The following is a 27,371-nucleotide window of genomic DNA, read 5'->3' on the forward strand; positions in this document are numbered from 1 at the left end:
CTAGGACTATCTAGTAGTATCTAGGACTATCTTAACATTTCTAGTTGTATCTAGGAGTGTGGTGTTGGTGGTGTGTGTGTGTGTGTGTGTGTGTGTGTGTGTGTGTGTGTGTGTGTGTGTGTGTGTGTGTGTGTGTGTGTGTGTGTGTGTGTGTGTGTGTGTGTAGGGAAGGGAGGGTAGGAGGAAAAATGTAAGGAGCTGAATGTGGGGGTGGGAAGTGGTTGAATAAGGAGAGGAATGTCACTCTCCTGAGTGTAGAGAGGAATGAAGGTAAGAAGAGTAGGAGGGTACTGGGAAGCAGAGGGGGAGGAGGAGGGGGGGTGTAGCCTAGCCTACAATGAGGAGGCAGTGATAGAGAGGATCTCTCTACTTCTCGGCTCTCCGTAGTATAAATCTGACTCATTCGATTACACGGCTCCTCTAGAGGGCTTCAAGGTAACGCAACGGCCCCAGACTTATCGCTCCTGCAAGCCGCGCTGCCCGTCCGAGTGGGGGCGATTTACTGCCCGCCGCGCCATGCACACTGCCCCCGGCCCGTAAGTCACGGCATCACGGCGTCACTCTGTCCTTGTGCCCGCTACACTGATGAACAGGCCCCGCCAGGGCCTCAACGCCAGGCCCCCAGACCTCAGATGGCTTCCTAGCGTCCCCTAAGTGCCCTACCCCTCTCTCCCCACCCCCCTCTCTCCCCACCCCACCTCTCTCCCCACCCCCCCTCTCTCCCCACCCCACCCCACCTCTCTCCCCACCCCCCCTCTCTCCCCACCCCACCTCTCTCCCCAACCCCCCTCTCTGGTTAAACAGGCATTATTCTCGCTTGGCCTGACCAGCTAGTGTTAGACTATTGGGCAACATTTTCGTAGTGCAAAAGCAAATCAACGGTGCAAAGTGCAACAATTACCATAAACGTCATTATAATCTAGCAGTATGATTTAATTTGAAACTTTTCTTCAACAATGTGCGCTATAAACAGGCAACTATGGATTGTCCAGTTTACTACAGTTTTAGTGTTTACTGCAGTTTTAGTGTTTACTACAGTTTTAGTGTTTACTACTCTAGTTAATAACAGTTTTAGTGTTTACTACTCTAGTTAATAACAGTTTTAGTGTTTACTACTCTAGTTAATAACAGTTTTAGTGTTTACTACTCTAGTTAATAACAGTTTTAGTGTTTACTACTCTAGTTAATAACAGTTTTAGTGTTTACTACTCTAGTTAATAAGTAGTTATCTTCTTATAACACACATTGTCGAAGAAAAATGTCAAATTCAATCACACTACGAGATTATAATGAGGTTTACAATATTTCTGCACATTACACAATTATTTTGCGCTGTGAAAATGTCACACTTCAATTAAGTCTGGCCCGGGACTAAACAGAGATCAGCCTGTAGATACTGTGGTACTAAACAGAGATCAGCCTGTAGATACTGTGGGACTAAACAGAGATCAGCCTGTAGATACTGTGGTACTAAACAGAGATCAGCCTGTAGATACTGTGGGACTAAACAGAGATCAGCCTGTAGATACTGTGGGACTAAACAGAGATCAGCCTGTAGATACTGTGGGACTAAACATAGATCAGCCTGTAGATACTGTGGGACTAAACAGAGATCAGCCTGTAGATACTGTGGGACTAAACAGAGATCAGCCTGTAGATACTGTGGTACTAAACAGAGATCAGCCTGTAGATACTGGGATCTACAGAGATCAGCCTGTAGGAGACTGTGGGACTAAACAGAGATCAGCCTGTAGATACTGTGGGACTAAACAGAGATCAGCCTGTAGATACTGTGGGACTAAACAGAGATCAGCCTGTAGATACTGTGGGACTAAACATAGATCAGCCTGTAGATACTGTGGGACTAAACAGAGATCAGCCTGTAGATACTGTGGGACTAAACAGAGATCAGCCTGTAGATACTGTGGTACTAAACAGAGATCAGCCTGTAGATACTGTGGGACTAAACAGAGATCAGCCTGTAGATACTGTGGGACTAAACAGAGATCAGCCTGTAGATACTGTGGGACTAAACAGAGATCAGCCTGTAGATACTGTGGGACTAAACATAGATCAGCCTGTAGATACTGTGGGACTAAACAGAGATCAGCCTGTAGATACTGTGGGACTAAACAGAGATCAGCCTGTAGATACTGTGGGACTAAACAGAGATCAGCCTGTAGATACTGTGGGACTAAACATAGATCAGCCTGTAGATACTGTGGGACTAAACATAGACCAGCCTGTAGATACTGTGGGACTAAACAGAGATCAGCCTGTAGATACTGTGGGACTAAACAGAGATCAGCCTGTAGATACTGTGGGACTAAACATAGATCAGCCTGTAGATACTGTGGGACTAAACAGAGATCAGCCTGTAGATACTGTGGGACTAAACATAGATCAGCCTATAGAAACTTTGGGCATGTTGACTGTCTTTAATGTCTGGGCTGTCAGGAGCTGCCTGGTGCCTGTGTTGACAGACCTCTGGACTCCTGGAGTGTCCCCTCCCTCGGCTTCCGTCATGTCTGGGTTTGGTGTGTGATGGACTGGACCCCGTGTCACTGCTGTGTCAGTCAATCATGCACATACACACACACACACACAGACACACACACACACACACACACACACACACACACACACACACACACACACACACACACACACACACACACACACACACGCACACACGCACACACTCAAACTGTCTGTCAGACCCTCCTCTGGATTAAAGGTTGATAATAGTAACACATAATAACCTCAGTGTTCTATTTAAACTGGGCTTTATTCTGTGAATAGGGGAGCATGTCTGCACTCAGTCAGGACAGTAGGGGAGCATGTCTGCACTCAGTCAGGACAGTAGGGGAGCATGTCTGCACTCAGTCAGGACAGTAGGGGAGCATGTCTGCACTCAGTCAGGACAGTAGGGGAGCATGTCTGCACTCAGTCAGGACAGTAGGGGAGCATGTCTGCACTCAGTCAGGACAGTAAGGAAGCATGTCTGCACTCAGTCAGAACAGTAGGGGAGCATGTCTGCACTCAGTCAGGACAGTAGGGGAGCATGTCTGCACTCAGTCAGGACAGTAGGGGAGCATGTCTGCACTCAGTCAGGACAGTAGGGGAGGATGTCTGCACTCAGTCAGCACAGTAGGGGAGCATGTCTGCACTCAGTCAGGACAGTAGGGGAGCATGTCTGCACTCAGACAGGACAGTAGGGGAGCATGTCTGCACTCAGTCAGCACAGTAGGGGAGCATGTCTGCACTCAGTCGGGACAGTAGGGGAGCATGTCTGCACTCAGTCAGAACAGTAGGGGAGCATGTCTGCACTCAGTCAGGACAGTAGGGGAGCATGTCAGCACTCAGTCAGGACAGTAGGGGAGCATGTCTGCACTCAGTCAGGACAGTAAGGGAGCATGTCTGCACTCAGTCAGGACAGTAGGGGAGCATGTCTGCACTCAGTCAGGACAGTAGGGGAGCATGTCTGCACTCAGTCAGGACAGTAGGGGAGCATGTCTGCACTCAGTCAGAACAGTAGGGGAGCATGTCTGCACTCAGTCAGGACAGTAGGGGAGCATGTCTGCACTCAGTCAGGACAGTAGGGGAGCATGTCTGCACTCAGTCAGGACAGTAAGGAAGCATGTCTGCACTCAGTCAGAACAGTAGGGGAGCATGTCTGCACTCAGTCAGGACAGTAGGGGAGCATGTCTGCACTCAGTCAGGACAGTAGGGGAGCATGTCTGCACTCAGTCAGGACAGTAGGGGAGCATGTCTGCACTCAGTCAGCACAGTAGGGGAGCATGTCTGCACTCAGTCAGGACAGTAGGGGAGCATGTCTGCACTCAGACAGGACAGTAGGGGAGCATGTCTGCACTCAGTCAGCACAGTAGGGGAGCATGTCTGCACTCAAGTCGGGACAGTAGGGGAGCATGTCTGCACTCAGTCAGAACAGTAGGGGAGCATGTCAGCACTCAGTCAGGACAGTAGGGGAGCATGTCTGCACTCAGTCAGGACAGTAAGGGAGCATGTCTGCACTCAGTCAGGACAGTAGGGGAGCATTTCTGCACTCAGTCAGGACAGTAGGGGAGCATGTCTGCACTCAGTCAGGACAGTAAGGAAGCATGTCTGCACTCAGTCAGGACAGTAGGGGAGCATGTCTGCACTCAGTCAGGACAGTAGGGGAGCATGTCTGCACTCAGTCAGGACAGTAAGGGAGCATGTCTGCACTCAGTCAGGACAGTAATTGGGAGCGAGGTGAAGAGTGTTCTGTCGTTACAGTAATGAGGCATGTACTGTTTGGCGTAATACATTACATCTCCATGTAGCCTATGATCAATAACAGAGAGTTGATTTTACCGATTCACACACTGTAGTTGTGAAAACATACACATCCACCCCTATACATACAGTGTACGTTGTTTTATCTTGTGGGTGACTACTTGATTGACTATCTGGGTTTTATTAGCAACCTTGTCATGAAAAGATGTTGGAAAAGTCCAATGCTTTCCAGAATATAGCCAGACTGGATTACATTTTTATTACCTCTCTCCCCAGTTCAGTTCTAGTACATAATTTACAGTTTATAGATTTATTTTGTTGCTTTCAGTCCCATTTTTTTTTTTACAGACTATCTTTTACTGTAAGGTCCTTCGAAGTAAATTGTTATAAAGGGACATGAGAAGTAGAATAAAATAGGTGAAACAGCACTCAAAAAGGAGAGACATGGGGGATTGGTTTTACTTAACAATGGTCTTAAATTATGAAAGAATGGTTTTGGGACTGTGTTTGCTTTTTTTATGTCCCACAGCCACTGGGAACAATTTTGTCCTTAAAATAAAGTATTTTCCAAACTGTTTGGAGGAGTTCTGAAGGAAAAGTGCATTTTCGAGTCGAGCGCGGGATCTCCCAAGCCCAAAGGACCCTTCTTGTTCTCGACAAACAGCAAGAAAGGTGTGACACATTTGCAACAGCAGTCTCTGGCAAGACACAAGAACAGAGAGAGACAAATGAAGGGGTTGTGGGTTTCTTTTGAGAGGAAGTTTCTTATTTTTTCCGTCGATGCTCTTGCCAAGGTCATTGGCACCTTCTAATAACTTGCTCGTTTAATAAACTCCCAGAGTATCTTGTCAAGGTGATGAATAGCGGAGTCAGCCGAAGCAGTATTAAAGGAAACTTGGGAGGGGGAGAAGGAGGGGAGAGGGCGGGATTCTGGGCACATCAATAAACACTAACACAGAGAAAAACACTTAGATACAGTACGGGAGGAAGGAGACATCCTTCACCCCAACACACTAATACATGTCCTGCACACAGACAGACAGACAGACAGGCAGGCAGGCAGGCAGGCAGGCAGGCAGACAGACAGACAGGCAGGCAGGCAGGCAGGCAGGCAGACAGACAGACAGACAGACAGACAGACAGACAGACAGACAGACAGACAGACAGACAGACAGACAGACAGACAGACAGACAGACAGACAGACAGACAGACAGACAGACAGACAGACATTCTCAATGGAGGATCACATTACATACCAATCAGAGATATGAAATGTTCTCAAATTATCTTTGCTATGCATAAGGGTTTGAATGATGTCAACACGATTGCAAGCTGTCACAAAAGCTGTTGGCAAATGACTGCCATTGATTTTTTTTTAAAGAAGCGTGCTAACGAATGCACGTGTGTGTGTATGTGTGTACGTGTCTGTCTCCAGAGCCTGTCTACTGTGCTGTATTATGGGCCTTAACCATGTTCATGCTTCCCATCTCCAGAGCCCTGTTCAGACAAGGAGTCAACTTTGTGTCAGTGAAGCCCAGCAACGTGGCTTCCGCCTGGGAGATCAAACAGGAAACGCTACCCGGAAGTCCCTCCTTGTCCGTGTTCTGCCAGAGGAAGGCCAGCTCTATAGGGGAAAGGTAGGAGCCTTTTCACAACACTATGATAAAATTACCTGACAATATAATACTGTTATTTACTCCTAATGTTAGAACTAATTACGTTATCCCTGCTGTCTTATCAACTGATTACTGGACAGACCTACTGGACACACAGGCATTTAGTCTTGATCACTAGATGTTATGTTTGCAGATTGCCCAGCGGTCTAAGGCACTGCATCTCAGTGCTAGAGGCATCACTACAGACACTGGTTTGATTCCAGGCTGTATCACAATCAGCCGTGATTGGGAGTCCCATAGGGCAGCCCACAATTGGCCCAGCGTTGTCCGGATTAGGGTTTGCCCGGGGTAGGCCGTCATTGTAAATAAGAATTGGTTCTTAACTGACTTGCTTAGTTAAATAAAGGTTCAATTAAAAAAAGTTAACAAATTAAAATTTAGAGTATTACAGGTACTGGCTACATAAAACTACTAGTTTGATTTTAAAACGTTGGCCCCATGGGGACAGCACAGGATCGAAGGTCAGGATCAGGGCTACAGGCTTCTGGTAGCTCATAGTGTAGCGCTGAACCTTAACCTCGCCTCACCTCACAGGTGAGTATGGAGAGTGAGGGAGTTGGGTTTAAGGTGGCGGGGGCTAGGAGACGTCTAATTGGCTGACTGGGGTGGAGGGTTGCTGTGGATTGCTCTGGATATATGCAGGCCTGTTAGCTGTTGGCTAAAGCCTAGAGTGAACGACCCCTCCCTCTTCCTCCCACCCTCTCCTCTGCTGACAAGCTGCACTGGAAATGTATGACCCCAGTGTCATACTAAATCTGTCAGGCCGGCCGGTAATTGCTCAGTCCTCATACTTCGGGTTTTTATATGCTGGAGAAAATTGGTTCTGGCACTTTAATGTTTCCTCCGATTCAGTTGTTGCCAATAGCCCGTTGCAACTACTTTCATAATCGTTACAAAATGAAGAGGGTGGAACATAGATTTGTTTGCCAGGTCGTATGGCGAACGTCTAGTCTTTCACCTGCTCTCGAGAAGGGTGGAAGGAGAAGGGAGGAGGATGAGGCAGGAGGAAAACCAGAAAGCCCCATGGCAGGTTTTGTAGGCAGAAGAAGAACTCGGACTGGTGTGGAGGAGAGATTTGAGATTCCCTGCTGTTGTTGCATATATAACTGGCAACTTCCGTTCCACTAGTCCCTCAGTGTGTAAACTCTGAGTGGTTATCTCCAGTTCCCCTAGTTCCTCCGTAGGCCTTTCTACACTGCATTGTTCTAAGCCCCAGGCTAGACTGACCCGGGGCTAGATTAGTTCACACAAGCATTTGTTAACCCTGGGCTAAGCTTTAGCCCTGGGCTGAGGAGTCACACTTGTCCTCAATGTGTAGGCTTTTGCAACGTTTCTGATTGGACAAATTTAGGGAGTTCCCTCCCCGTTTCAGCTAGTTTTCTTCTGTTTGGTTTCTAGTTAATTGGACGACTTGGGTGGTTGGTTGGTGCCCAGGGTTTGACTGAAGGAGGCCGGTATAGTTGCTAGATTCAAGAAAACCATAAATGCCTCCTGGATGATGATGATATTGCGTAGATCATTCAGACGTACAAATGCTACATAGCTAACAGGGGAGTTGCCCAAAAAGTTTTAGTAGGTATTCAGACAGCATTTTGTCAATATCTCCATTGTGTTAGTGCTGGCTTGTCTGAATCAGAGTATGTGAGTGGAGCTGAGCGCTGGCTGGAGCGTTGTCCTTCTCGCCTGCTCCAATTTCGCTCCAGTAGTGCTCATTTCATTTAGCAAACTCAGGGCATGCCCGGCCCAGCATGCATTTCTAGTCTACTTGTGTGCTGCTATAGCGACTTGCTTTAGCTACTGTCATGGAGTTCGGTAAATATTTTCATAAAGAAACTGATAAAATACTCAGGTGCAAAATCAAGGTGACTTACAAAGATGAGGACCAAGAGCAAGAGAGGGAGTGCGGTGATGTAGTGTCCACAACTAAAGAATCATTGTGGAATCTGAAAAGACATGATTGTGTACTCCAAGATGGCATAGCAGTCAGACGTCCCTTGTCCTCCTCTTGTCGTGTCCCGTGTATATATATATATTTACATCTTTTCTTCAAAACACTCTCCTGCAACCTGCCTCACCAATTTAAAAAAAATAAGTATTATTTACCTCAAATCTGAAATCCACAACAGAAGCTAGCCAGAGGTTAGCCAGAGGTTGGCCAGTTCACTGGCTAACGTTGGAGTTCAGCTAGCCATGGTTGGCGGTCATCAGCTATCCCTTAGCTCGAAAAGCTATCACCAGTTTTGTACAGCGCGACTCAGACCAGAGCATACCGGACCTATTTTCTCTCCATATCCCTGGATTTCTACTGCAGGCTATTGACATTTACACCTGGATCTTGCAGCTAGCTAGCTGCTACCCGAGTGACTATTGGCTAACGTCGGTCCCGGAGCTAACATAAATTATTCCGGAGCTAGCCAGCTGAGGAGTTCCATCAGCCACTCCTGGGCTACAATCACCTATCCGGACCCGTTTTACTGCCGATGCGGAGCCCCATCGGGCCTTCACGACTGGACTACCGACGTTATCTGCCCGAGGGAGTTATCCAACTGGCCCCTCCGTCGCGACGTAACCTGAACGCCCATCTGCGGCCCGCTAATCGTTAGCTGTCTTATCGGCTGCTATCTGAATAGGTCTATCGGACAATTTTCTTGGGCCACTATAACTATAACTATTTTCCCAATTGGATTGGTAACCCCCTACCACACGGAACCCCACTAATCTACAGACGGAAACGCACGAGGTGGCTAAAAACAGACCTCCCTCCATCTTCTGCCAGCTTGCTACCTATGGCCCGGCTAGCTATCTGAATCTTACTGGACCCTTATGATCACTCGGCTAAGCATGCCTCTCCTTAATGTCCATATGCCTTGTCCATTGCTGTTCTGGTTAGTATTTATTGGCTTATTTCACTGTAGAGCCTCTAGCCCTGCTCATTATACCTTATCCAACCTTTCAGTTTCACCAACCACACATGCTATGACATCTTCTGGTTTCAATGATGTTTCTAGAGACAATATCTCTCTCATCATCACTCAATGCCTAGGTTTACCTCCACTGTATTCACATCCTACCATACCTTTGTCTGTACATTATACCTTGAAGCTATTTTTATCGCCCCCAGAAACCTGCTCCTTTTACTCTCTATTCCGGACGTCATAGACGACCAATTCTCATAGCTTTTAGCCGCACCCTTATCATACTCCTCCTCTGTTCCTCTGGTGATGTAGAGGTGAATCCAGGCCCTGCAGTGCCTAGCTCCACTCCTATTCCCCAGGCACTCTCTTTTGATGACTTCTGTAACCGTAATAGCCTTAGTTTCATGCATGTTAACATTAGAAGCCTCCTCCCTAAGTTTGTTTTATTCACTGCTTTAGCACACTCTGCCAACCCGGATGTCCTAGCCGTGTCTGAATCCTGGCTTAGGAAGTCCACCAAAAACTCTGAAATCTTCATCCCTAACTACAACATTTTCAGACAAGATAGAACGGCCAAAGGGGGCGGTGTTGCAATCTACTGCAGAGATAGCCTGCAGAGTTCTGTCCTACTATCCAGGTCTGCACCCAAACAATTTGAACTTCTACTTTTAAAAATCCATCTCTCTAAAAACAAGTCTCTCACCGTTGCCGCCTGCTATAGACCACCTTCTGCCCCCAGCTGTGCCCTGGACACCATATGTGAACTGGTTGCCCCCCATCTATCTTCAGAGCTCGTGCTGCTAGGTGACCTAAACTGGGACATGCTTAACACCCCAGCCATCCTACAATCTAAGCTTGATGCCCTCAATCTCACACAAATTATCAATGAACCTACCAGGTACCACCCCAAAGCCGTAAACACGGGTACTCTCATAGATATCATCCTAACCAACTTGCCCTCTAAATACACCTCTGCTGTTTTCAACCAAGATCTCAGCGATCAGCGATTGCCTGCATCCGTAATGGGTCAGCGGTCAAACGACCTCCACTCAACACTGTCAAACACTCCCTGAAACATTTCAGCGAGCAAGCCTTTCTAATCGACCTGGCCCGGGTATCCTGGAAGGATATTGACCTCATCCTGTCAGTAGAGGATGCCTGGTTATTTTTTTTAAATGCCTTCCTCACCATCTTAAATAAGCATGCCCCATTCAAGAAATGTAGAACCAGGAACAGATATAGCCCTTGTTTCTCTCCAGACCTGACTGCCCTTAACCAACACAAAAACATCCTGTGGTGTTCTGCATTAGCATCGAACAGCCCCCGTGATATGCAACTTTTCAGGGAAGTTAGAAACCAATATACACAGACAGTTAGAAATGCCAAGGCTAGCTTTTTCAAGCTAGGGACACTGTGAAGTGCATGGAGAATAAGAACACCTCCTCCCAGCTGTCCACTGCACTGAGGATAGGAAACTCTGTCACCTCCGATAAATCCACTATAATTGAGAATTTCAATAAGCATTTTTCTACGGCTGGCCATGCTTTCCACCTGGCTACCCCTACCGCGGTCAACAGCACTGCACCCCCCACAGCTACTCGCCTAAGCCTTCCCCATTTCTCCTTCTCCCAAATCTAGTCAGCTGATGTTCTGAAAGAGCTGCAAAATCTGGACCCCTACAAATCAGCCGGGCTAGACAATCTGGACCCTTTCTTTCTAAAATGATCTGCCAAAATTGTTGCAACCCCTATTACTAGCCTGTTCAACCTCTCTTTCGTGTTGTCTGAGATTCCCAAAGATTGGAAAGCAGCTGCTGTCATCCCCCTCTTCAAAGGAGGGGACACTCTTGACCCAAACTGCTACAGACCTATATCTATCCTACCCTGCCTTTCTAAGGTCTTCGAAAGCCAAGTCAACAAACAGATTACCGACCATTTCGAATCCCACCGCACCTTCTCCGCTATGCAATCTGGTTTCAGAGCTGGTCATGGGTGCACCTCAGCCACGCTCAAGGTCCTAAACAATATCGTAACCGCCATCGATAAGAAACAATACTGTGCTGCCATATTCATTGACCTGGCCAAGGCTTTCGACTCTCTCAATCACCACATCCTCATCGGAAGACTCAATAGCCTTGGTTTCTCAAATGATTGCCTCGCCTGGTTCACCAACTACTTCTCTGATAGAGTTCAATGTGTCAAATCGGATGGCCTGTTGTCCGGGCCTCTGGTAGTCTCTATTGGGGTGCCACAGGGTTCAATTCTTGGGCCAACTTTTTTCTCTGTATACATCAATGATGTCGCTCTTGCTGCTGGTGAGTCTCTGATCCACCTCTACGCAAACGACACCATTCTGTATAGTTCTGGCCCTTCTTTGGACACTGTGTTAACAACCCTCCATACGAGCTTCAATGCCATACACCTCTCCTTCCGTGGCCTCCAACTGCTCTTAAATTCAAGTAAAACTAAATGCATGCTCTTCAACCGATCGCTGCCTGCACCTGCCCGTTCTGACTTAGAATATGTGGACAACTACAAATACCTAGGTGTCTGGTTAGACTGTAAGCTCTCCTTCCAGACTCACATCAAACATCTCCAATCCAAAGTTAAAACTAGAATTGGCTTCCTATTTTGCAACAAAGCATCCTTCACTCATGCTGCCAAACATACCCTCGTAAAATTGACCATCCTACCGATCCTCGACTTTGGCGATGTCATTTACAAAATAGCCTCCAATACCCTACTCAATAAACCAGATGCAATCTATCACAGTGTCATCCGTTTTTTCACCAAATCCCCATATACTACCCACCACTGCGACCTGTACGCTCTCGTTGGCTGGCCCTCGCTTCATACTCGTCGCCAAAACCACTGGCTCCAGGTCATCTACAAGACCCTGCCTGCTAGGTAAAGTCCCCCCTTATCTCCGCTCACTGGTCACCATAGTAGCACCCACCTGTAGCACGCGCTCCAGCAGGTATATCTCTCTGGTCACCCCCAAAGCCAAGTCCTCCTTTGGGCGTCTCTCCTTCCAGTTCTCTGCTGCCAATGACTGGCACGAACTACAAAAATCTCTGAAACTGGAAACACTTATCTCCCTCACTAGCTTTAAGCACCAGCTGTCAGAGCAGCTCACAGATCACTGCACCTGTACATAGCCCATCTATAATTTAGCCCAAACAACTCCCTCTTCCCCTACTGTGTTTATTTATTTTGCTCCTTTGCACCCCATTATTTATATTTCTACTTTGCACTTTCTTCCACTACAAATCTACCATTCCAGTGTTTTACTTGCTATATTGTATTTACTTTGCCACCATGGCCTTTTTTTGCCTTTACCTCCCTTATCTCACCTCATTTGCTCACATTGTATATAGACTTATTTTTCTACTGTATTATTGACTGTATGTTTGTTTTACTTCATGTATAACTCTGTGTTGTTGTATGTGTCGAACTGCTTTGCTTTATCTTGGCCAGGTCGCAATTGTAAACGAGAACTTGTTCTCAACTTGCCTACCTGGTTAAATAAAGGTGAAATAAATAAATAAAATAAAATACTTACTACATGCACATCCTAACAGAAAATAATGAGGAGGGTAGATAACTAAGTGTGTCATTGTAGCAAAGTATTTATAAACCAAAAATCTGACCTCTTAAAAGTTTGGTTCATTTTGGTTCTGTTAACTATACAATAGACCATCATTGATGTCGGCCCAATAGGCCTGATGACATCCTACCTCTTTCAAGGATCTTTCTGTTTTGATTGGGTTATTTTGCCTAAAATCCTTTAGGCCTACCTATAGAAAAATACAAAAACAACTCTGCATCCCTGACAAGACTGGCAAGAGTTTGCCCGAAGGGTGTTGAGCATCCCCAGTGGCTCTGTAAGCGCAGAGAGGGTATTTTCCGCTGCTGTCCTCTCCAAGCACCATCGCGTGAGCCTGAAGCCACGGACTCTGGCCAAACTCATGTTTCTAAAAGTGAATTCAAAGGCCTAATAAGACAATTGTCATATCATTTTTATTTAATTCTAATTAAGTCACAGCCTTCATGTGCAATTTGTACACTATAATAATTGAATACAACAAAATGTTGTTTAAATGCTGAGCGCTTAATGTTTATGGCAGCCTAGTGTGTCACATGTGACTCATGATATTTTCTGTCTCTTAAACAACGCTTTGTTTTTTTCTTCAGTATGACTAGTGTGGGTGCGGAGCGTTAGAGAATGAGAGGTTTAGATCCACCCGTCTACATAAAGCATCTCAGTTTAGCCTCTTAGCTCATAATGAATAAGCTACATGGACATGGTGGTACCTGATCCTAGATAAGCTTCGCTACTCAGAGACACTTCCTGAATACTGGCCCTGAGGTTACCGTGATGACAGACGGCTGTAATGTGGAGTTATGGTCTGGTCTGATACAGATAATTAAACAGCATAGAGAAGAAGAGTTTTAAAGAATGGATAATAACTGCCATTGGACTGCTTATACATTATTAGTGGCCGTCTTGTGATCAGATGATCAGATCCAATGTTTCATACGTGAATATCTGGCTGAAAATATAGATATTGTTGTGTCTGTGTGGTATTTTTTTTGTTATGAGGCCATACTGAACAGTTAAACCCAAGCACTGTTTCAGCATCCCCAGTCATAGACAATGTAGTCTATGTCCCCAGATCTCTCTGTGGCACTGCAGTATGCCTTCGGTGTTGTCTTGGAATAGTGGTTTACGGCCGTGGAGAAGAATGGGAGCTGGATGAGCATGTTTTACGGCCATGAGGGATGGATTAATGGATGAGAGGTTAATATGTAGATGAGCTTAATATGTAGATGAGGTTAATATATAGATGAGAGGTTATTGTATAGATGAGAGGTTAATATATAGATGAGGTTAATATGTAGATGAGGTTAATATGTAGATGAGGTCAATATGTAGATGAGGTTAATATGTAGATGAGGTTAATATATAGATGAGGTTAATATATAGATGAGGTTAATATATAGATGAGGTTAATATGTAGATGAGAGGTTATTGTATAGATGAGAGGTTAATATGTAGATGAGGTTAATATGTAGATGAGGTTAATATGTAGATGAGATTAATATATATATGAGAGGTTATTGTATAGATGAGAGGTTAATATATAGATGAGGTTAATATAAAGATGAGATTAATATATAGATGAGGTTATTGTATAGATGAGAGTATAATATGTAGATGAGGTTAATATGTAGATGAGGTTAATATGTAGATGAGGTTAATATGTAGATGAGGTTAATATGTAGATGAGAGATTAATATATAGATGAGGTTAATATGTAGATGAGGTTAATATGTAGATGAGGTTAATATATAGATGAGGTTAATATATAGATGAGAGGTTAATATATAGATGAGATTAATATATAGATGAGGTTAATATATAGATGAGAGGTTATTGTATAGATGAGAGGTTAATATGTAGATGAGGTTAATATGTAGATGAGGTTAATATATAGATGAGGTTAATATATAGATGAGAGGTTAATGTATAGATGAGAGGTTAATATGTAGATGAGGTTAATATGTAGATGAGGTTAATATATAGATGAGAGGTTATTGTATAGATGAGAGGTTAATATATAGATGAGTTTAATATATAGATGAGATTAATATATAGATGAGAGGTTATTGTATAGATGAGAGGTTAATATGTAGATGAGGTTAATATGTAGATGGGATTAATATATAGATGAGATTAATATATAGATGAGGTTAATGTATAGATGAGGTTAATATATAGATGAGCGATTAATATATAGATGAGATGAATATATAGATGAGGTTAATGTATAGATGAGAGATCAATATATAGATGAGGTTAATATATAGATGCGTTTAATATATAGATGAGATTAATATATAGATGAGAGATTATTGTATAGATGAGAGGTTAATATGTAGATGAGCTTAATATGTAGATGAGGTTAATATATAGATGAGGTTAATATGTAGATGAGATTAATATATAGATGAGGTTAATATATAGATGAGGTTAATATATAGATGAGGTTAATATGTAGATGAGGTTAATATATAGATGAGGTTAATATATAGATGAGGTTAATATATAGATGAGGTTAATATATAGATGAGGTTAATATGTAGATGAGGTTAATATGTAGATGAGGTTAATATGTAGATGAGATTAATATGTAGATGAGATTAATATATATATGAGAGGTTATTGTATAGATGAGAGGTTAATATATAGATGAGGTTAATATATAGATGAGATTAATATATAGATGAGGTTATTGTATAGATGAGAGTATAATATGTAGATGAGGTTAATATGTAGATGAGAGTATAATATGTAGATGAGGTTAATATGTAGATGAGGTTAATATGTAGATGAGATTAATATGTAGATGAGGTTAATATGTAGATGAGGTTAATATGTAGATGAGGTTAATATATAGATGATGTTATTGTATAGATGAGAGGTTAATATGTAGATGAGGTTAATATATAGATGAGGTTATTGTATAGATGAGAGATTAATATATAGATGAGGTTAATGTATAGATGAGAGATTAATATATAGATGAGAGATTAATATATAGATGAGAGGTTATTGTATAGATGAGAGTTTAATATGTAGATGAGGTTAATATGTAGATGAGATTAATATATAGATGAGGTTAATATATAGATGAGTTTAATATATAGATGAGATTAATATATAGATGAGAGGTTATTGTATAGATGAGAGGTTAATATGTAGATGAGGTTAATATGTAGATGAGGTTAATATATAGATGAGAGGTTATTGTATAGATGAGAGGTTAATATGTAGATGAGGTTAATATGTAGATGAGATTAATATATAGATGAGGTTAATGTATAGATGAGATTAATATATAGATGAGAGGTTATTGTATAGATGAGAGGTTAATATGTAGATGAGGTTAATATGTAGATGAGGTTAATATATAGATGAGGTGAATATATAGATGAGATGAATATATAGATGAGGTTATTGTATAGATGAGAGGTTAATATATAGATGAGTTTAATATATAGATGAGATTAATATATAGATGAGAGATTATTGTATAGATGAGAGGTTAATATGTAGATAAGGTTAATATGTAGATGAGATTAATATATAGATGAGAGGTTATTGTATAGATGAGAGGTTAATATGTAGATGAGGTTAATATGTAGATGAGGTTAATATGTAGATGAGGTTAATATATAGATGAGAGGTTATTGTATAGATGAGAGGTTAATATGTAGATGAGGTTAATATGTAGATGAGGTTAATATATAGATGAGAGATTAATATATAGATGAAATGAATATATAGATGAGTTTAATATATAGATGAGGTGTTAATATATAGATTAGGTTAATATATAGATTAAATGTCAATATATAGAGGTTAATAGATAGATGAGATTAATATATAGATGAGGTTAATATATAGATGAGAGATTAATATATAGATGAGGTTAATAAATAGATTAGAGATTAATATATACATGAGAGGTGGATATATAGATGAGAGGTTAATATATAGATGAGAGGTAAGATGTAGATGAGGTTAATATATAGATGAGGTTAATATATAGATGAGAGATTAATATATAGATGAGGTTAATTTATAGATGAGGTTAATATACAGATGAGATGTTAATATATAGATGAGATGTTAATATACAGATGAGGTTAATATATACAGTTGAAGTCGGGTGTTTGCATACACCTTAGCCAAATACATTTAAACTCAGTTTTTCCACAATTCCTGACATTTAATCCTAGTAAAAATCCCCTGTTTTAGGTCAGTTAGGATCACCACTAAATTTTAAGAATGTGAAATGTCAGAATAATAGTAGAGAGAATGATTTATTTCAGCTTTTATTTCTTTCATCACATTCCCAGTGGGTCAGAAGTTTACATACACTCAATTAGTATTTGGTAGCATTGCCTTTAAATTGTTTAACTTAGGTCAAACATTTCGGGTAGCCTTCCACAAGCTTCCCACAATAAGTTGGGGGAATGTAGGCCCATTCCTCCTGACAGAGCTGGTGTAACTGAGTCAGGTTTGTAGGCCTTCTTGCTCGCACACGCTTTTTCAGTTCTGCCCACACATTTTCTATAGGATTGAGGTCAGCGCTTTGTGATGGCCACTCCAAGACCTTGACTTTGTTGTCCTTAAGCCATTTTGCCACAACTTTGGAAGTATGCTTGGGGTCATTGTCCATTTGGAAGACCCATTTGCAACCAAGCTTTAACTTCTTGACTGATGTCTTGAGATGTTGCTTTAATATATCCACATAATTTCCCTTCCTCATGATTCAAAAGGCACTCGCACATCTGAGCAATCTTTTTTGCAGGTGCATGGTAACAGTTGAACAAGATGAAGGAAAAAGCAAACCGCACACTGCTGTTGATAGTATCACTGATCTTTAATAAGCTTACGTATCGGCCTCACGGCCTTGAGGCTGATACATAAGCTTATTAAAGATCAGTGATACTATCAAGAGCAGTGTGCGGGTTCCTTTTTTCCTTCACCTTCCTCATGATGCCATCTAGTTTGTGAAGTGCAACAGTCCCTCCTGCAGCAACGAACCCCTACAACATGATGCTGCCGCCCCCATGCTTCACGGTTGGGATGGTGTTCTTCGGCTTGCAAGCCTCCCCCTTTTTCCTCCAAACATAATGATGGTCATTATGACCAAACAGTTCTATTTTTGTTTCATCAGACCAGAGGACATTTCTCCAAAAAGTACAATCTTTGTCCCCATGTGCAGTTGCAAACCGTAGTCTGGGTTTTTATGGTGGTTTTGGAGCAGTGGCTTCTTCCTTGCTGAGTGGCCTGTCAGGTTATGTCGATATAGAACTCGTTTTGCAGTGGATATAGATCCTTTTGTACCTGTTTCCTCCAGCATCTTCACAAGGTCCTTTGCTGTTGTTCTGGGATTGATTTGCACTTTTCACACCAAAGTACGTTCATCTCACGGAGACAGAACGTGTCTCCTTCCTGAGCGGTATGACGGCTGCGTGGTCCCATGGTGTTTATACTTGTGTACTACTGTTTGTACAGATAGGCGTTTGGAAATTGCTCCCAAGGATGAACCAGACTTGTGGAAGTCAAAAAAGGTCTTCTGAGGTCTTGGCTGATTTCTTTTGATTTTCCCATCATGTCAAGCAAAGAGGCACTGAGTTTGAAGGTAGGCCTTGAAATACATCCACAGATACACCTCCAATTGACTCAAATGATGTAAATTAGCCTATCAGAAGCTTCGAAAGCCATGACATCGTTTTCTGGAATTTTCCAAGCTGTTTAAAGGCACATTCAACTTAGTGTATGTAAACTTCTGATAACCTAACCGACTTGCCAAAACTATAGTTTGTTAACAAGAATTTTGTGGAGTGGTTGAAAAATGAGTTTTAATGACTCCAACCTAAGTGTATGTAAACTTCCGACTTCTACTGTAGATGAGAGTTTATTGTATAGATGAGGTTAATATATTAATGAGAGGTTAATATATAGATGAGAGGAAAGGGCCTTCCCAAACTGTTTCCACAAAGTTGGAAGCACAGAATCGTCTAGAATGTCTTGTATGCTGTAGCATTAATATTTCACTTCACTGGAACTAAGGGGCCTAGCCCGAACCATGAGAAACCATGAAAAACAGCACCAGAGCATTATTCCTACTCCACCAAACTTTACAGTTGGCACTCTGCATTGGGGCAGGTAGCGTTCTCATGGCATCCGCCAAACCCAGATTCGTCCGTCGGACTGCCAGATGGTGAAGCTTATGGTGATCTTAGGCTTGTGTGCAGCTGCTTGACTATGGAAACCCGTTTTATGAAACTCCCGACAAACAGTTATTGTGCTGACGTTGCTTCCAAAGGCAGTTTGGAACTCGGAAGTGAGTGTTGCAACTGAGGATAGACAATTTTTACGTGCTACGCGCTTCAGCACTCAGTGTTCCCATTTTGTGAGCTTGTGTGGCCTACCACTTCGCGGCTGAGCCGTTGTTGCTCCAAGACGTTTCCACTTTACAATAACAGCACTAACAGTTGACCTTGGCAGCTATCGCAGGGCAGAAGTTTGAGGAACTGACTTGTTGGAAAGGTGGCATCGATCCTCCACCAAATTTGACTTGTTGGAAAGGTGGCACTGATCCTCCACCAAATTTCACAGTGGGTGCGAAACACTGTGGCTTGTAGGCCTCTCCAGGTCTCGCACCCACTGTGAAATTTGGTGGAGGATTGGTGATGATCTGGAATCAGGCAGATATGTCTTTGTGAAGGACGCATGAATGAAGCCACGTACAAGGCGTGTCCTGGAACAAAACTTTCTTCCTTCTGCTCTGACAATGTTCCCCAACACTGAGGATTGGATTTTCCAGCAGGACAATGCTTCATGCCACACAGCCAGGTCAATCGAGGTGTGGATGGAAGACCACCAGATCAAGACCCTGTCATGGCCAGCCCAATCTCCATACCTGAACCCCATTGTAAACCTCTGGAATGTGATCAAGAGGAAGATGAATTGTCACAAGCCATCAAACAAAGCCGAGCTGCTTCAATCACCCATCAATGTGAAAGACTGGTGGAGAGCATGCCAAGACGCATGAAAGCTGTGATTGTCAATCAGGGTTATTCCACCAAATATTGATTTCTGAACTCTTCCTAAGTTAAAACATTATTATTGTGTTTAAAAATGAATATGAACTTATTTTCTTTGCATTATTCGAGGACTGACAACACTGCATCTTTTTTGTTGTTTTGACCAGTTGTCATTTTCTACAAAGAAATGCTCTAAATGACAATGTTTGTATTTGGAATTTGAGAGAAATATATATATATATATATATATATATATATATATATATATATATATATATATTTTTTTTTATTTTTTTTTTTATTTTATTTTTTTATTTAATTTTACCCAAACACATACCTATAAATAGTAAATCCAGAGAAACTGGTCATTTTGCAGTGGTCTCTTAATTTTTTCCAGCTGTATATATTAACCTCTCATATATATATTAACCTCATCTATATATTACCTCTCATCTATATATCAACCTCATCTATATATTAACCTCATCTATATATTAATGTCACGCCCTGACCGTAGAGATCCTTATTATTCTCTATGTTTGGTTAGGTCAGGGTGTGACTCGGGTGGGGAAGTCTATGTTTTCTGTTGCTTTGTTTTTGGGCCGAGTAGGGTTCCCAATGAGAGGCAGCTGTCTATCATTGTCTCTGATTGGGAATCATACTTGGGGCGGCAGGGTAGCCTAGTGGTTAGAGCATTAGACTAGTAACTGAAGGTTACAAGTTAAAATCCCTGAGCTGACAAGGTACAAATCTGTCGTTCTGCCCCTGAACAGGAAGTTAACCCACTGTTCCTAGGCTGTCATTGAAAATAAGAATTTGTTCTTAACTGACTTGCCTAGTTAAATAAAGGTAAAAAAAACTGTTTTCCACCTGTGTTTGTGGGAGGTTATTTTCTGTTTAGCGTCTATGCCTGACGGAACTGTTCGCTTTCGTACTTTTGGTTATTCTTGTTTGAGTGTTTCATGAAATAAATTATCATGAACACTTACCACGCTGCGCTTTGGTCCACGTCTCCTTCTAACGACGAGCGTTACAATTAACCTCATCTATATAATAACCTCATCTATATATTAACGTCATCGATATATCAACCTCATCTATATATTAACCTCTCATATAGCCCAGTTCTATAGCCCAGCCCCTATCATACAGCCTAGTCCCAGTCATATAGCTCCAGCACTATACCTAGTTAGATAACTAGCCAGTTCTCTTGCTTTCCTAGTTCTCTGTGAATTGACAAGGGCCCATAGGGCATTCGGGTGCTATTTTAATGACGCCACAAATAAGAGGACTGTAATATCATAACAGATAAATATATGTCTCCACAGAGCATAAATTCCATGAGCCTTTGTTGTTATTGATCAGTTTTTCTTTACAAACAAGTAGATGTCTGGAGGAAAAGGTACGTTTTAATGTACATTTTCTGCAATTCTCCACATTTGCAATGGGGTGTAGAGAAATTGTTGCAGTTTGCTGACATGGACTAATTGAGTGGCTGTCAGTGACTGACATAACAAGAGAAACTGCTGATGCACAACCACATTTAGAAAATGCACCTTTTTCTATTCTACTATTCTAACTCTCAACATTAAGTAGAGCCCCCAAATGAGTTCCTAAGAATTAAAATAAATAGAAACGACATTTATTTATTGATTAAAAAAAATTGTTCGAAGGCCGGGGTACGCGGGCCACCAGTTGTCCATCCCTGCTCTAAATCCTGTTGCTTGATAAAGTGAGTAATAATGTGCAGTCATAAAATTGCAATTTTCCTCCGGCAGGGATGACAGACTGCAGTAGTATGTTACATAGTGCGTAGGAGGCCATTTAGGAGACACTGCCTTATATGGTCGTAATCTTATTTCGACTGTTTTTCCTACAGGAGGTAGAGCACACAGAGATAATCGCCAACTAGCCGCGAAATGGTCCTGTGTGAATCACATGGTAGAGCATGGTGATAGCAACACCAGGGTTGCAGGTTCGATTCCCGCTGGGACCACCCATGTGAAAATGCACATCCTAACTGTTGTAAGTCGCTTTTGGATAAAAACCGTCTGACAGATGTTTCATATTTTTAAAGGGTTTGTTGTCTTTTGCAAATCATGTTAAGAATTCATCCCAAACCAAGAGCTGTTAAGTAACTATAGAGGTTTATATACATTGTTCCACATGAGCCTCTTAGTGACCTGAAAAACATAATCCTGTGTACATTTTCACTTAACCTTTTTTATGTTTCATGAATATTACAAATGGGTTAGTCAGCCATAACGTGTTTATTTCGGTCTGAATGGCTTATGTAAATCAATGTAACATTTATGTCATTCTTGAATTAAGATCATGAATACATTTTGATTGGTTTAGCATATTTAGATACAGGCAATGCACATGATTAAAGTAACAGTTGTTTAAAGAGGTGGGTAATGAGCGGTGTCAAGCTGCATGCCGAATACGTGGTTGGAAGAACATGGTCAAACATGTAACGTGCAATTTCCTAACGAGTGTTCAATTTTCATTCATGAATGTAAGTGTAAAGGCTCCATTTTACACTCAGTGCAGCCGGCGCAGTTTGCGAAAACCCTGTAACATTTTGAAATAGAAAAGGGGGCAAGCGGCTGTCATTTAGAAATGGAACACTGCAGCTTGATTTGTAAAGAGCCCGGATGCTTCAGCATAGACTGCATCTGCTTTGAGAAGAGTGAACTGTTAAGCTAATGGTCTCTGTTTAAATTGACAAGAAAATATGTTATGATGGTCCTAATATAAACCTCTACCTACAATATTGACCAACGTTTTTATTTGCTAATAATGAATTATTGATCTCTTTACATTTTCTTAAACAAAATACTCTGCTACCACTCTGTCATAGAATGATTGTTTGTTTGTTGACTTTTGCAGAATGAGCTGTTTTTGACGTTACATAAAACGTTCAATAATGCATGCAGGCAATGAGGTGCTCAGTGCCTCTAGTGTGAATCTGAAATGACATCCTATTCCCCTATGAGCCCTGTTTTAGAGTAGTGCACTATATAGGGAATATGGTTGCGACCACTAGGTGGAGAGTGTTATGGTTAGTTAGGGTATGGGTTAGGGTTAGGGTAAAGGTAAGGGTTAGGGAAAGGGTTAAGGTTAAGGTTAGAGTTAAGGTTAGGGTTAAGGTTAGGGAAAGGGTTAAGGTTAGGGTTAGGGAAAGTGTAAGGGTTAAGGTTAAGGTAAGGGAATGGGTAAGGTAAGGGTTAGGGTTAAGGTAAGGGTTAGGGCAAGGGTTAAGGTAAGGGTTAGGGTAAAGGTTAGGGTTAAGGTTAGGGAAAGGGTTAAGGTTAGGGTTAGGGAAAGTGTAAGGGTTAAGGTTAAGGTAAGGGAATGGGTAAGGTAAGGGTTAGGGTTAAGGTAAGGGTTAGGGCAAGGGTTAAGGTAAGGGTTAGGGTAAAGGTTAGGGTTAAGGTTAGGGAAAGGGTTAAGGTTAGGGTTAAGGTAAGGGTTAGGGCAAGGGTTAAGGTAAGGGTTAGGGTAAAGGTTAGGGTTAAGGTTAGGGTAAGAGCTGGGGTAAGGGTAAGGTTTAGGCAAGAAGTAGAGCTGAGCGATTAACCAACTTCAGTTCAATTATTAATTTTGTTCCGTATTTTTTCTGTGAGCTCAATGCTGCACAGCAGTTTCTCTAGAGATAAATCAGATCGTGCCCAAACTGTGCGATGTAGTTGTAGTTTTCAACAGGCCAATGGGGAAGATACCTAGTCAGTTGTACAACTGAATGCCTTCAACTGAAATGTGTCTTCCTCATTTAACCCAACCCCTCTGAATCAGAGAGGTGCAGGTGACTTCCTTAATCGACATCCACGTCTTCGGCGCCCGGGGAACAGTGGGTTAACTGCCTTGCTCAGGGGCAGAACTACAGATTTTTACCTTGTCAGCTAAGGGATTCGATCCAGCAACCTTTCAGCTACTGGCCCAACGCTCTAACCACTAGGCTACATGCCGCCATGTTCTACATAGTGTAGTGCAGCAAACATGATCATTAACTACAATGACCATAATCCATTGCGTGGCTACTTGTCCAGTCTGTGTTTCTTTTATGCCTGCTACGGAAGTGGCAGAAGAAAGTGCGATCAAGAGGGGATACATAGAGATACGTTTTTTTGTGGTATCTCTACCTGAAAATACCTGATCTAAGTGATTGATAGTTGGTATTCAGCAGCCATAAAAGTATAATTTATTTACTTTGAAGAACTACTAAAATAGTGATTTTGTCAGACAGCATAGTCAGCAGCTCTGTAAAGATTAGATGATGACTTGGACTGAAATAATAAGATAAAATGTGCCTATCTATATAATCAATATGAATTGGGTGGGTTGAGATTATTAAATATAAAAGCACTAAACCTCTCTCTAAAAGCTTCACTTATTCAACAGTTTTGCTTGAACCTTAAATGGTCCTCCAGTAGATTAGAAGAAAAGCTTAAAAATGGCCTTTTTTTCCTTTGTGCAGATTGCCATGTCTCATTTTCGATTAATTGAAAATGGAGCCTTTTTCAACGTATCTCTCTGATTTTCAAACAAGAGTTGCAGAGCTGGCTACAATTTAAATGTCCTCCCCCTGAGGAGACAGAACCACATGTTAAAACAAATATTATGGCTGAACTCAAACATACAGCTTGATAAAAGACCTGCATTTATGGAAAATATGTTTGAAAGGTGTATTTTGTTTTTAAATGATATTGTAAATTGGAATGGTAGAGTTATGTGTTTTAATGGATTTATCAGAATTGTACTACGGGAAGGTCTGCTCAATCCAAGAGTACAACCAATTGATTCCAGCATTACCTCAAAAATGGAGGAGGCAGGTGGCAGTGGGAGGAGGTAGGGAACTGGTCTGTCTGCCCAATATAAAGGATCAAAACTGGTGGAGGAATAAAAATAGCATAAATAGGAAAGTATACCAGTTTCATTTGAGGACCAGGATGTTGACAGCTGTGCCATACAGATTGTAAAATAGTTGGGAAGAGATTTTTGATGTACCGATTCCATGGTACAGGGTGTATGAGTTGATATACAAGACTTCGTGCTTTTCAGCTAAAATTATTGTACAGAATTCTTGCCACCAAAAACATTTTGAATATTTGGGGCACAGTCGTTGCTGCAGCTCTGCAGATTTTGTTGTGAGGGTACAGAATCAATAGACCATTTGTTCTGGTATTGCACTCCGGTAGCCTTTTTCTGGTCTCAGGTTCAGGAATGGCTGAAAAAGCATAACATTCATCTGTTGACCCTAGAAATAGTACTGTTAGGAGATCTGGAGAGACCTGGTCAGTCAATTACTAATATACTAATACTCTTAGTAAAAGTATCTATCTTCAACTTGCAATCTGTGGATTCTATTCGATTAGATAGATTCAAATTGCATGTTAAACATCACAGCATAGTTGAAATATATATTGTGCGTAGAAATCTGAAGAGGGTGGCCAGCAGAGATGGGTGGGATGGGCCGAGGGAAGCTAAGGGTTGGGATGTGGAATTGGAGACAAGTGGGAGTGGAGATGCTGAGCGGGGGATAGAATGACGGTCAAAAAAAGAAAGTCAAAATAAAACAAAACAGAAAGTAAGTTTGAATGACACTGAGGGACAACGTTGTTACAGCGAATGCCTGTTTGCCTGAGGCTGACGCTGCACAGGTGGTTGTACGCGTGTACACACACACACACACACATAAATAGTGTCATACATGCCCTCCAACATTTTCAGTCGGCTATTATGATTTTTGTTGTCCTTGAGGTCTTTGGTTTTGTTTTTGCATTGTTGTTTTCTGCTTGGGGTGGACCGGGGCTCTTGGGGGTGGTGAATGGAATTATTACATTTTGTTTAATTATCGGGAAGGGGGGGACGTCTCGGATGGTTGCGGGACGGCTCTCTGGGAACTGTGGGGTGGGGTCTTAGAGGGCCAATGGCTGATAGGTCGCTGCTTCGGGGCGTCAGATAAAACAACTGAAATCAAAGTAAAATAATGTGAATAAATGATGGTTAACAGGTGGTAAGCAGCGATGGACAGTTACTAGCATCATGTGAATTGTATTAATTGTTTTATTCTGTGTTGTTACGGCATTCAACCCACATAATGCATAGCGCATTTAATGTCAAATAAAAGAAAAAATTCAACCGAAGAAAAAAAAAGTGATTCTTTTTTTATAATTTAACCGGAACAGAACTGACCTCAAAAAGTACTAATCGCTAAGCACTGGTCAGGTGCAGAGTGTTGTGGTTAGGTAGGCTGAGGGTTACATTAATTGTGGTGTTTGGTCAATGATGAGGTTGAGGGTTAAGTGTGCTGTGGTGTTGTGGGGAAGCATGTTGGGGGAAGAAACCTGAACGTAGAGAAATAATCCAATACCTTCATAGGGAGAATACTTCCCCTAAGGGAGAACATCACTTGTGTTCCTTTCACCGTTTCAGGCAGAGCCTAATGTTTAAAGAGAGATTAGACTGACACAGTTTTAGGCAGAGCCTAATGTTTAAAGAGAGATTAGACTGACACAGTTTTAGGCAGAGCCTAATGTTTAAAGAGAGATTAGACTGACACAGTTTTAGGCAGAGCCTAATGTTTAAAGAGAGATTAGACTGACACAGTTTTAGGCAGAGCCTAATGTTTAAAGAGAGATTAGACTGACACAGTTTTAGGCAGAGCCTAATGTGTTGAGAGATTGGACTGACACCGTTTCAGGCAGAGCCTAATGTTTTAAGAGAGATTAGACTGACACAGTTTTAGGCAGAGCCTAATGTTTTAAGAGAGATTAGACTGACACAGTTTTAGGCAGAGCCTAATGTGTTGAGAGATTGGACTGACACCGTTTCAGGCAGAGCCTAATGTTTTAAGAGAGATTAGACTGACACAGTTTTAGGCAGAGCCTAATGTTTTAAGAGAGATTAGACTGACACAGTTTTAGGCAGAGCCTAATGTTTAAAGAGAGATTAGACTGACACAGTTTTAGGCAGAGCCTAATGTGTTGAGAGATTGGACTGACACCGTTTCAGGCAGAGCCTAATGTTTTAAGAGAGATTAGACTGACACAGTTTTAGGCAGAGCCTAATGTGTTGAGAGAGATTAGATTGACACAGTTTTAGGTAGAGCCTAATGTTTTAAGAGAGATTAGACTGACACAGTGTTGAGCACTGTGTGGTCTTCACCAGGACTCATGGGGACGAATCACATAAAAACATAACACACACACACACACACACACACACACACACACACACACACACACACACACACACACACACACACACACACACACTGGATGTAAACTAGCCCATGGAGTGAGGTTTGTGTTATTGTTTAGGACATCCCAAGAGAAGAAGATTTCAAACAGATGAATGAAGAATACAGATGAAGATCACCTGAACCCAGTATATGGGGTGTGTGTATTTACATGTTACTTGTGTGTGTGTGTAACACAGGTGCATGCCTCTTGCCCCTCTGAGTGAGGTCACACAAGCTACACAGTCCCCAGGCCCTAACTCCTTCCCCCGATCTTCCATTCTCCCCTCAGTCGCTATGGGAAACGGTGGAAAGCTCTGGAGACTACGATCGTGCTCACACCTTAATATGTTGTTTTTTATCACTCTATTCTTTCCCTCTCAGATCTCCCTCCCTGGTTTACATCAGGGCAAATGAGACAATGAAGTTTGAGTGTATTTTCTAAGTGAGAACATTATTTTGATCGCTATATCAGATGGGTAAATTCTATCTAGCTCCTCCCCCAAATTGCATTTCTATTTTGTCAACAACATGAACAATGCCTGTCCGACCTCTTCGAGAGAGAGAGAGAGAGAGAGAGAGAGAGAGAGAGAGAGAGAGAGAGAGAGAGAGAGAGAGAGAGAGAGAGAGAGA

General features: G+C 42.0%; 1 protein-coding gene across 1 annotated transcript in view; it reads left to right on the plus strand.

The window, feature by feature from the left end:
- The window catches only part of si:dkey-215k6.1 (transmembrane protein 132C), a 446,622-nt gene that overhangs the window by 237,657 nt on the left and 181,594 nt on the right, over nt 1-27,371 (plus strand). Inside the window, exon 3 of the mRNA XM_029717996.1 lies at nt 5,773-5,916. Coding sequence (XP_029573856.1) covers nt 5,773-5,916 — 144 coding nt within the window. The remainder of the gene's footprint in view (nt 1-5,772; nt 5,917-27,371) is intronic.

The sequence above is a fragment of the Salmo trutta genome, chromosome 27, assembly GCF_901001165.1.
Source record: "Salmo trutta chromosome 27, fSalTru1.1, whole genome shotgun sequence".
Taxonomy (NCBI): domain Eukaryota; kingdom Metazoa; phylum Chordata; class Actinopteri; order Salmoniformes; family Salmonidae; genus Salmo; species Salmo trutta.